This window comes from Argopecten irradians, chromosome 2, assembly GCF_041381155.1.
Source record: "Argopecten irradians isolate NY chromosome 2, Ai_NY, whole genome shotgun sequence".
NCBI lineage: Eukaryota > Metazoa > Mollusca > Bivalvia > Pectinida > Pectinidae > Argopecten > Argopecten irradians.
In genome coordinates this window covers 57,852,962-57,865,570 of record NC_091135.1, presented here as the reverse complement: position 1 = coordinate 57,865,570, position 12,609 = coordinate 57,852,962, and the positions used below count along the sequence as shown (strand labels likewise).

The following is a 12,609-nucleotide window of genomic DNA, read 5'->3' as shown; positions in this document are numbered from 1 at the left end:
TTTTACAAACAACTCCTCCTTAACTACTGGTTTACATTCAATGAAACTTGACAGCAATGTTACAGACCATGTATAGTGCATGTATTGGCTTACCAAAAGTTTGGTTGCCATGATAATCAGGTCACTATACACTGGTTTTGTAAAATGGATCAATTATGTTCAAACTTAGTCAATTGTTGTAACATATGGATGTCTATAATTGGACACATCACATGCTTCAATAACAGTTACCATGGGAACATAAAGGAGGAACAGTTGGTTGGTATGGTGTCAGATTTAGGCTAAGGTAAGCGGGTATTTGAGTTAGCCATTGACTTACAATTCTGGTTTTAACTGGTGTTTGATGAGACTAGGATACGAAGTGGCCCAAGTGTTCTGTAGCTAGCAATATAAGTACCTCCGTCCTATTTACTGGACCTCTGTAATGTAATCTATGTTTCTGACATGAAATGAGGCTGTATACATTTTATCCTGCAACTGCCGCACATATTGACTGATAACTACTGCCAGATAAACTTGAGGTTTACATGTCAATACAAAATGCTTTATCCCTCAATATGATCTCAGGAATTTGTTCCACATCTGCTGAAATTTTTTCTAACTTGACCCCGAATTGAACCTTCCAATAAATGAAACCTCATTCAGTCCCCCTAAAAAGTGACGTCACATTCACCAGAATGACGTCATTTTTACGATATCGAAACTTTAGTATGGCGGTGCTGTCTTTTCCTTGTTTCATGGCAAAAGTATGTGAACAGAACAATGAACAAAATTGCTGAAACTGTTTGTGAAGGTGCTAATGTATTTCCCATGGCAGTAAAAAAGGAGTACACTTTCATTCAGTTAAGTGAATGAATCTTTTCTTGCACATCAAAGAAGCATCTTGCATCGAGCAAAACCAAGTAAATAAAGGACTGTTTGAATCCGGTTTGAACGCCATCCCTAGGGAAATGGTTGCAGGATAAACAGAATCTTACAATATAAGTTTTATTTTGGTGCTCGACACGGAAAGCTATCTTGGCTTTCCTAAATCTCGCACCAAAATAAACCTTGTACTGTAAGATACTAACCATGTATTCTCTATATAATCTAACTGAGTAACCAGGACCACATCTCGTTTGTGACTGACAACTATATTGTACAATATAGCACAGATGTTATTTGGGTATGTAAAAAGTTTCACAAATATAGCCAACCATTTACTATTATTATTACTCAAACGGTACATTTTTATTTTTATTATTCCTCACAACAAGACAACATTTAATTTGGAATGTCCCTCAGTAACATACTCTCAATTAAAGAAGGGGCCATGGCCAGAGGTTGAGGGGCTGTAAATATAATTGTCAAACTTTTACAAATATAATATTAATGACTTTGATCTTCATTTAATATCTTTGTTCTCAAATATGTGGAATTTCTCTATCAAAATAGTTATACCTCATTATTATTTTGTTAATTTGATTAACCATTAGATTAAAATTGTTTTCTAGGAATGGTATCAGTTTAAGTGAAAAGTTGTTCCAGATCACAGATACTCTACAAGTCACAGGTAAATAATTCACTTTGATATTATAGATTTATTATCATCATAACTGTTCCCTGAGAAGTACCTGGTGGTCCCTAGTCAGTCTATAACTGTTCCCTGAGAAGTATCCGGTGGTCCCTAGTCAGTCTATAACTGTTCCCTGAGAAGTATCCGGTGGTCCCTAGTCAGTCTATAAGTGTTCCCTGAGAAGTACCCAATGGTCCCTAGTCAATATATAACTGTTCCCTGAGAAGTATCCGGTGGTCCCTAGTCAGTCTATAAGTGTTCCCTGAGAAGTACCCAATGGTCCCTAGTCAGTCTATAACTGTTTGCTGAGAAGTACCCAATGGTCCCTAGTCAATATATAACTGTTCCCTGAGAAGTACCTAATGGTCCCTAGTCAGTCTATAAGTGTTTCCTGAGAAGTACCTAATGGTCCCTAGTCAGTCTATAACTTTTCCCTGAGAAGTACTCGGTGGTCCCTAGTCAATATATAACTGTTCCTTGAGAAGTATCCGGTGGTCCCTAACAGGTCTTTAACTGTTCCCTGAGAAGTACCCAATGGTCCCTAGTCAGTCTATAACTGTTCCCTGAGAAGTACCCAATGGTCCCTAGTCAGTCTATAACTGTTCCCTGAGAAGTACCTGGTGGTCCCTAGTCAGTATATAACTGTTACCTGAGAAGTACCTGGTGGTCCCTAGTCAGTATATAACTGTTCCCTGAGAAGTACCTAATGGTCCCTAGTCAGTCTATAAGTGTTCCCTGAGAAGTACCCAATGGTCCCTAGTCAGTCTATAGGTAGTTTTCGATGACGTCACGAAATTCCCAGCATTCCGCGCACGTCAGCCATATTGGAGGATAAACAGAACGAGCTATCCTCCACGCCAAGCGTAATGTACCCACGGTAGTAGGCTGAAGCGGTACTTTGTATTACAATATATATCTGTCTAACACAATTTGAAACGGAAAGATGTTTGCAAAGAATGTTTCCAACTATGCTGAATCACTGGACCAAGTTGCCCGAGGGAGATACCAAGAGAAAGTTAAGCTGATCAACGCCATAGATCCCTACAAAATTCCCAAATGTGACTGGACACAGGACATCGATAATTGGGCGAATATTAGTTATACAGACATTATTTATTTCCTGTTGTATTCCACTAGTGCATACACTTTAGACGAACTACGATCGTACAAGGGATTGGAAGCCTACAATCAATTCGTGAGTGGCTGGGTTCGCGATGTATCCGTCTGTGTTATCAACCAACATCACGTTCACATTGGCCGGGTAAGCGTAACATAATACTGAATAATGACTAGTATAAAGTTAAATAAATGAGATAAATTAACACGTTTTAACGTAATGGTGTCTGTGTAATAATGTACACATATCTTAATATATAGCTATATAAACTTGTACAGGCATCTAACCCCCCACGGCCATATATAACATTAAACAGATTACCTATGCAAGACTGCCTACCTGTAAATATGTATGTGAGACAACTGGTAGAATATCTACTGTATATATAACATGTGTGTACCTAGGCTAATGATAGATAGCTATATCTGCATGTGTAGGTGTTCTATGCATAGATTCTAGATTGTCTGGTGTATACTGAAAAGATGAACAATTTTGTTTTTATATTGAAAATACAGTACATATTTTATGAATTAACAGTTACATTTGTTCTTTTCGTGTTGTGACAATAATCTGTCCACATGTACACTGCAAGACTTACTTCTTTGCCAAGTATATTTAATAGTTAAAGGCTATAAACTAGGACAAAGACTATTTTTTCAATATTTGATAAAAAAAATTCTACAAATCACAATCTAGAGAAGGAAAATAAATGACATTGCTTTTATCTTATATGCTGAGATAGGCGAATCCAGAGTAACGTTATATAATATTATTTAAATGAATAATTTAGTTTTAAATATTTTCTTTTATTTTATATATAACACAATGCCTCTATCCATGTGACTGACGTCGACAGATAAATGATACTCTAATGTAATTATATATGTAGTGAAACCTTGATTTTGATTAATACCATTTCCCTTACAATTACTGATTTTTTGTTTGTAGGTGCTTCACTCACAGCGTTTGAATGAAACTGCACTTACACCATGGATTATCGTTCAGACAGATGGGAAAGTTTTAGCAGCTCACTGTAACTGCGTGGCCGGTTTAGGACAGACTTGCACCCATGTAGCTGCAATGCTTTTTTCAATTGAGGCAACGGTAAAAATCCGCAATTCACGGACAGTGACAGACGAGATAGCTTATTGGTTACCAGCTAGTGTGAAATGCGTCACATACAGCAGAATTGAGGATATTGACTTTACATCGGTGAAATCCAAAAAGAAAGCATTGGACTGCAACTTAGCTGGTACACCTGCACCAAAGAGAGGCCACATACAACCATGAGAGGTTCCAGAACCTACAGATGAGGAATTAGCATCTTTCCTTACCCAGCTGAGTTTGACTGGTGCTGACTCTGCCATATTGACTGTTTCCTCTCCATTTAATGAGAATTATGTACCGGAAGTGTTAAGTGAAAAATTTCCAATGATACTGACGGATTTAGGAATGAAGACCTCTTTTGGAAAAGCTACTCAGAAGTCTTACACCATTGCAAGACTGTAGATATATCCGATTCACCCGAGGAGTCTGCAAGTGTGGAGAGAGCAATAAAGAATCAGAATGACTCAAAACTGTGGCACAGATTTAGGAGCGGACGTATAACTGCATCAAAAATGTACGCGGCTTGTCACAGCAGTCACATTGCACCATCACAGAGCCTAGTTATGTCTATATGCCATCCAGAAGTATCACGTTTTAAATCAGCAGCCACCACCTGGGGATGTGACCATGAAAAAAAGGCTAGAGACACGTACAAGGAGGCCATGATGCTCCTGCATGATAACTTTGTTGTTGAAGATGCCGGATTCACAATCAGTCCAACCATCCCAGTTATCGGTGCAACACCAGATGCCCTTGTGTCATGTGACTGTTGTGGTTCGGGGCTACTCGAAATCAAATGCCCATACTGTGTGCATGATTCTTTTCTTGAAGACTACACCGGAAAGAATTCTTGCTTGGAGGAAACTAATGAGGGAAATCGCCTGAAAACCAACCATCCCTATTACTACCAAGTTCAAACACAGATCAAGGTCTGCGAGAAGGAGTTTTGTGATTTCGTTGTTTGGACCACTAAGGAGGTACACATCGAGAGGATTGAGCTCAACCAAACCTTCTGGAATGACATCGCAGAGAAAGCTTCAAACTTTCACTTGATGGCAGTTATGCCCGAGCTAACTGCAAAGTTTTTCTCAAGAAATGAAATGCCAGTACCTCTTCAGGACTCAACGAACTCAGACACCACAAGTAATGATGACAACACAACACCATTGTACTGCATTTGTCGAAAGCCAGCAGAGGATACACCAGCGACAACTATGGTTGCATGTGACAATGAAAACTGTCCCTATCAGTGGTTTCATTTGGAATGTTTGAGACTATCTAAATCAAAGTTGCCGAAAGGAAAATGGTTTTGCCCTGATTGTAATAAGAGTGCAAATCACCAGAGGAGAAAACATAGAAAGTAGTGATGTCAATTGCATCGTGTTTCTTTGATACTGACTGTATACAGTATTGAATTTTATAGATTATATCAATCATGTTTATAGTGATGTTATGAAAGTGTTTCTTATGGACTGTTACTGTAATTAAATTTATAGGTTATATAAGAATATTTCTTTCACAATTATTATACCCTGCAGTTGCTCATAGCTATAGGTACAAAATTAGCTAGGTCAGATGATTTATTATTTATAGCTCATAGATATCAGTAATTATGTTGACAACTGATTTGTAACAAGATTCTATTTGACTGTACATGTCATGTAATGAATTTTCACAGAGGAGTTATCATATCATTGTTAACATTATGTATATTATGTACTAAAAGCTAGCCATAGCTACTGCTTTAGACCCAATAAGGACCAACTAGTATAATTCAGCTTTAATTTTGAGGCCACAATTTCACACACTTTAAATGCAAATGTTTTCTTTAATTTAAAAATGCTCCGAGTTGTTTTGATTTATAAATGCATGCTATGAGTGTTTATGGATTGAATTGATTGAATATTTTAAGTTGCATCAATTGCAATTGTTTCATAAAATTAAAGTAAATCAATTAATTCACTGTTGTATTCTAGTCTTGATTTCTTGAAATACTGAAATCATGCATGTTGATCATGAGCTTCCAATCAATGTAATCCAGGTATCATGATTCCAGTATCAATTTCTTCATATTAAGGGTACATATCCTTATTCCGGTAAAATATCAACCTCACTCCATGGACTCCTGGTGGAAAATTATGCTATTATGATCAGCTGATGATTATAACTAATTGCATGTGATCAGTGAACATTTGATACATAATTACATACTGAACAGAACATATAGGAGTCCTAGGTTTGTGTAAGATATTTTATGGAATAATATATAATCCCCTATAACAGACAGGGTCATTTATAAGGATGTGTCGAGTTTTAAGTAGATCTAGATTACCCGGGAAAAAAACGAGGAATCGTCATATGATGATCTATAATTTGTAAATATCTTAACTACTTAGTCACCGCAGCCCCAAAAAGTTAAGACGAGATCTCCAATTAAAACCAAAACCTCTTATATCATAAATTGGGATATTTTGGTCATCTGGATTTTTTTTTTGTATTGTGTCAGAAAAGAAGGGTTAAATTTTGGTGTTTAAAAATTGGTGTTTCCCAATTTGCACTGCTTTTTTTTTTTTTCATAACTTGATCATAACCAAATATTAAAATTATAAACAAATAATGATAAATTTTGTTGCTTTTGTGCCAAATATGACCACATCCTTAATATCCCAAATTATGGTATTTATGGTATAGTTAAGTTAAATATTGTTTCGAATTCCTCCCAATATAGAATTATAAGTTAAAAGAAATTCTAAGTGATGTTCCAGAATCAAATATGGATGGGAAGAATTTTTTTTTTTTATAGGTAGGCCTCATAGGAATATAAATGAGGACAATTTCTATGTGACTGAATTACCCATCATATTTATTTCTGAAAACAGCCATTAAAGTTTCTTTGCATTCAAAACACAACACTGCTATCTCTTTCAACAAGTTTTAATATGAAAACACATAATTATTTTTGTGTCTTTCCACAACAAAAAGATATGTCTTCAGAAAATGTTACTCAACATGAATACTGACCAATTATAAGCAGATAACAGCTGCTAACAAAATTTATAAATTGAAGTTGTATGCTGATTGCAAATTGTGTATATACAATTTCATAAGTTGATTAGTTAGAACAAAAAGTTTTGGTCTTGCTTTCAATTCGGCAAACAACATGAATATTGAAATAGTATATATATTCATGTACAAGTAGTATTTTGTATTTTAGTTGAAAGGTACAACTGATTTACACAAGTTTGTTAAGGCACAACACACTGTAACTATCTTGTCGATTGTAGTTGTTGAATTGTCATGGGAATGGAAATAGTCTAATGGCAATGTGTCTTGAAGTATTTTGTACTTGTTACGTACAAGTCCAATAACACGTTCCACGTGAATTCTGACATGTGCAATCTTTCTGGTTTGTTCTACATCTAATGCAGCTAGCTGGGATTTTCCTTTGGTAGATGCTGGTATTTTTACCTCTGCACTCACTTGTGCCACACTATCAGCAATGTCAAATCCTCTGTCTGCTAATACTATATCCCCATAGCCAAGTTTGTCCAACAAACCACAGTCATTGGTAACAAATTTGTCTGACACCCTGCCACCATAGCCCTTACTAAGGAAAGAGATGGATCCCTGTGGTGCTATCCCAATTAGGTACTTAACAGTATTGTGGTGTTTATAGGAGGACCATGTCTGGGCTCTGGCCATCAGGTTAGAGGGTCTGTCCGTGAATATTTCAAAGCAATCTATGATGACTGTTACTTTCAACCCAAAGTCCTTTCTGAATACCACAGGCATTGTTTTTCTAAGTTCGTCCGTACTTGGCCAATAAACAAGACGCTTTCAGTCTCTTATAAAATACATTTAGAGTATTTGCAAATACTTTCGACACTGTCCCAGTTGAAATCCCAAATCTATCTGCCACATACAGCACTGGAAGGTTCATCTTGAGGCGCATGAATACCAGCATCATCTGTTGAAATTTTGTCAATGCACTGTTGTGTGATAAGGGCAAATGTGGCTCAATAAACATAAACACAGTCATCAGCACAGAAAAACCGGGTAGACCTGTGAACAACTTCACTTTATCATCATTATGGCGGAACATGTCCTCACTAATTTGATTGGCTGTCAGCTGGGTTTTCAAATCAACATTTTCACCAATTAGGCGGTTCAGTTCATTTTCCATTGAAAACATAAGCCCACCTTCTAGATCTGTCTGAGATGCTGTTCCCTCTGTCTCATCCTGTACAGGATCCAGTTCCTCCAGCTCACATTCTGGTTCTGGGCTAGGTGTATTTGTTGAAAGACTAAGGGAGATCAGTGATTGTGCAGTTTCCATCCTTTTCTTTTTACTATGTCTCTCTCTATTCCTAAGTCCTCTATCTGGAGTCTGCTGAGCAATTTTCTTGGTGTGTCCAAGGTTTACACTAGGAGCCCAGTCAATATCACTCTCATTGTATAAGTCAGCAGGTTTTCCTGTGAATGATAAATAATTTAAATAATTATAAGAACCTAGCAGGCAAGTTAAACTTTTGTATTTAACACACAAATATGTATGGTTAAAAAATACATCCTGTACTTTTTTTTTTACATTTGTTGTATTAATACTGTTACAAAGCAACAGATATTTAACATGTTAATAAAAACATACATCAGGCCAACCTGTTAATATATAAAAGTTACATGCTAGGTGAAAATGTTATTGCAAGAATGTGTATTTCTTAATATTGACAAAATAACCTACACCTATTTTTCTGTATAGACTATTTTAATTATCTTTCTCTTTATTGAAATTGATTTTAGTCAAAGCTACTTTATACTGTATATTTATATATATATATAAATATATTTTCTTTTATCATGTTAGATGAAAACTGATATTGATCTAGTTACTACAGTCTAGTACGTTTTGCTCATTTAGTAAAACTTAGACCTTCATCAATACAAATACATTTTTTGTTAGGTCAATATATTTTTTGTCACATTGAAAAAAAATAGTTTCAACACTAGTAGTTAAATGGTTAGGTGTGTAATCATGATCTTCAGAAGAAAAAAACATAGATATGTAGGCCTATAGGCACAACATACAATATGAGAGACAACTATTTATTTACGATCAAGGGTAAGTGCAGTAATTATCATTCTTAATTCAACGTCCACGGGGTTTATCTTGTAGATCTAAGCTTATTTAGTCATTTTTGTAAACATATCCATATCCAGAGTCGATAAATAAAGACATTAAAAAGTCGACATTAATACCTGATACGAAATGTTCGGAGCATACTCTGGTGTATTTCTGCGATGTTTTAGGAATATCTCTCTGCTGATGCGGGATAGCCAAGTTTGTCGTTTTTTCTCGGATAACTCCAACGTTCTTTCGCCCTGTGTTGTTATAACTGCCGGCAAACGATAAAACGAAACAGCTGACTTCTTAGCATTGTTTGAACAGCCAATGATCGCACAGAAATTCACCATTGTGATTGTTTACGGGTCAGTGATTGAACTTCGCCCCCGGTAGTGTTTTTGTCCTCCAATATGGCGCCGGTAAGGCATGCCGGGAATGGTGTGACGTCACACCGGTGGTCTAATCGGTCTTTAACTGTTCCCTGAGAAGTACCCAATGGTCCCTAGTCAGTTTATACTGGTAACTGTTCCCTGAGAAGTGCCCGGTGGTCCCTAGTCAGTCTATAACTGTTCCCTGAGAAGTACCTAATGGTCCCTAGTCAATCTATAACTGTTACCTGAGAAGTACCCAATGGTCCCTAGTCAATCTATAACTGTTACCTGAGAAGTACCCAATGGTCCCTAGTGAATTTATAACTGTTTGCTGAGAAGTACCCAATGGTCCCTAGTCAGTCTATAACTGTTTGCTGAAAAGTATCCGGTGGTCTCTAGTCAGTCTATCACTGTTCCCTGAGAAGTATCCGGTGGTCCCTAGTCAGTCTGTAACTGTTCCCTGAGAAGTATCCGGTGGTCCCTAGTCAGTCTATAACTGTTCCCTGAGATGTACCCAATGGTCCCCTATAGTCAGTCTATAACTGTTTCCTGAGAAGTACCTGGTTGTTCCTTGTCAGTCTTTAACTGTTTCCCTGAGAAGTATCCGGTGGTCCCTAGTCAGTCTATAACTGTTCCCTGAGAAGTACCTGGTGGTCCCTAGTCAGTCTATAACTGTTCCCTGAGAAGTACCCGTCGGTCCCTAGTCAGTCTATAACTGTTCTCTGAGAAGTACCCGGTGTGGTCCCTTGTCAGTCTATAACTATTCCCTGAGAAGTACCCGGTAGTCCCTAGTCAGTCTATAACTGTTCCCTGAGGAGTACCCGGTGGTCCCTAGTTAGTCTATAGCTGTTTCCTGAGAAGTACCAGGTAGTCCTTAGTCAATTTATAACTGTTCCCTGAGAAGTACCCGGTGGTCCCTAGTCAGTCTATAACTAATCCCTGAGAAGTACCTGGTGGTCCCTAGTCAGTCTACAAACTGTACCCTGAGAAGTACACGTTGGTCCCTAGTCAGTCTATAACTGTTCCCTGAGAAGTACCCGGTGGTCCCTAGTTAGTCTATAGCTGTTTCCTGAGAAGTACCAGGTAGTCCTTAGTCAATCTATAACTGTTCCCTGAGAATTTCATTTGTAGGTTCCCCTAGGACCCTAGTTGTGCATATTGCATTTAGGGACCGATCGGTTAACAAGAGGGCTGACCGGTGGCCATCTTGGATTTTGATAGTTAAAGTTTGTTACTGCTATTTCTCGGAAAGTACAGAAGGAATCTGTCTTGAATTTCATATGTAGGTTCCCCTAGGACCCTAGTTGTGCATATTGCATTTAGGGACCGATCGATTAACAAGATGGCTGACCTGTGGCCATCTTGTATTTTGATAGTTAAAGTTTGTTACTGCTATTTCTCAGAAAGTACTGAAGGGGTCTGTCTCAAAATTTCATGTGTAGGTTCCCCTAGGGCTTTAGATGTGCATATTGCATTTTTGGACTGATCGGTCAACAAGATGGCTGACCGGCTACTGTCTTGGATTATGATAGTTGAAGTTTGAAAAGCAGAGAAAAGATCCCTCTGTCATATGTCAGACATAGATCATTCTTTTGGTGGGCGCCAAGATCCCTCTGTCTGGGATCTCTTGTTAGGTCACCTAAGACAAAGTTTCAAGTGACCTATTCTAATCGCCTTTTGTCCATCGTCCGCCGTCTGCCACGCAACGATAAACAATTTACATTTTCGACTTCTCCAGCACCACAAAACCAAATTTGTTGAAATTTTGCAGAAATGTTCCATGGCCAAAGGTCAACCAAAATTGTGAATGATATATGGTCCCAGCCCCCGTGAGGTCTGAGGTGTGGGGCCAAACGTGGTCAAATAGGCTAAAACTTCAAAAATCTTCTTCTGAAATTTCAGAAATGGTAGAATCAAGTACTCTTCATAGATGGCAAAGTCTTAAGGTCCTTTACAAAAATCGTGAATTATATAAAGCTAGGGTATCCCGGGAAGGGGGTCAAGTTTTCTATACAGTCAAATCTCGATGTATCAAAGTTTAAGGGACTAACAGAAAATCTTCGAAACATTGAATTTCAAATTATTCATGATTGGAATTAGACTGAGGTTTTTTTACCATGACCAACTGTGGTAGTTGTGATGATTTCGTCTCCGTTAGGTTTTAAATTATCTAACCGTTTAAACTTCAAAAATCTTCTAAAATTCCAGAACGGTATGAACAAATACTCTTCAAATACAAAAAAATTGTCAATTAAATGGCCCCAGGGTTTGGTGTTGCCCCATGGGGAGGGGATCAAGCATATAATTAATGTGTATGTAGGGAAAACATATTTTAGGTCAGATGAGTATTCCTGATATAGAGGAAGGCTAATTTTGGTTTTGTTGTTTAATGTTGGCATAGCAAATTGGAATTTTAAGCATTTTGTTCGGTAACATTTTTTTTTTCTTCTAATTTTTACCATTACAATAATACAGAAACTATCATAAAGAAAAACAAAAAATAAAAATTCTGATATGAAGGTTTCAAAAGTAAAATATCATTTTGATGTTATATATGCATTTTACAGATTTGGAACGAATATTGGACACCGATAGTTTCGCTATCATCACTCACGAGTGATCGTGTTAGAGCCGGTCTTTGGGCCTCTTGTTACATTTGATTAGGGATAAGGTTGCCCACGTTTTCTATTTATTTGAAATTTTTTTTAGCCAGGGAGACTTTGTAGTTGATGTCCATACTTGAGACTTACTCAGAAATCTCGGGGGAGGGGTACGTATGACTTTAATGCCTTGTATGTTGGTTACTGGAGGTTGTATCCGCCACCATAATCGAATCATGCTTACTTTAAGTCGACAACTAATCACAGCCAAGATGTCTTAATTTCGTTAAAAACTGAAGTTCGGCTTTCAACGGCATAGAAAGACCAAGAATGGGTTCTTATTTATCTGCTTATTTTATATTTGTCAATATGCATATAACAACATTTTATTCGTGATTAGGCTATCAGCAACAAACTCGAACAGAGAAGAGATAGCTAGTGCATTGATGAACAGACATAATCAGTGATCAAACTCACTCTAACTCGAAACCCGACATTCCTCGAATACCACTCATTTTCGTTGAAACTGATCGCAATGGTCAGGTCTGTGTCCCTATATATTTCCTCTTACAAAACCCAGATAGCTAGACACATGCTTTTCATATCAAAAACCCCTTATGTCGTGTTGAATAAGAAATAAATCTCCATTTCATTCAAATACATAGTATTAAACCATGTATTTTGTCAATGTGCTCTTGGCCATGTGAGAGAAAGAAATTTGTTATGTAATACATATT

At 37.3% G+C, this 12,609-nt stretch overlaps 1 protein-coding gene and 2 pseudogenes across 1 annotated transcript in view; 2 read left to right on the top strand and 1 right to left on the bottom strand.

Annotated features, from left to right (window-relative positions):
- The window catches only part of LOC138316053 (uncharacterized), a 30,991-nt gene extending 29,383 nt beyond the window's left edge, over window positions 1–1,608 (top strand). The window contains exon 4 of the mRNA XM_069257529.1: window positions 1,494–1,608. Within this exon, the coding sequence (XP_069113630.1) occupies window positions 1,494–1,560 (67 nt within the window). The 3' untranslated portion in view covers window positions 1,561–1,608. The remainder of the gene's footprint in view (window positions 1–1,493) is intronic.
- A 310-nt stretch (window positions 1,609–1,918) lies between these two features.
- LOC138316051 (uncharacterized) lies at window positions 1,919–5,622 on the top strand (annotated as a pseudogene).
- Window positions 5,623–6,989: 1,367 nt separating this feature from the next.
- On the bottom strand, window positions 6,990–9,251 carry LOC138317035 (uncharacterized; annotated as a pseudogene).
- Window positions 9,252–12,609: the final 3,358 nt, after the last annotated feature.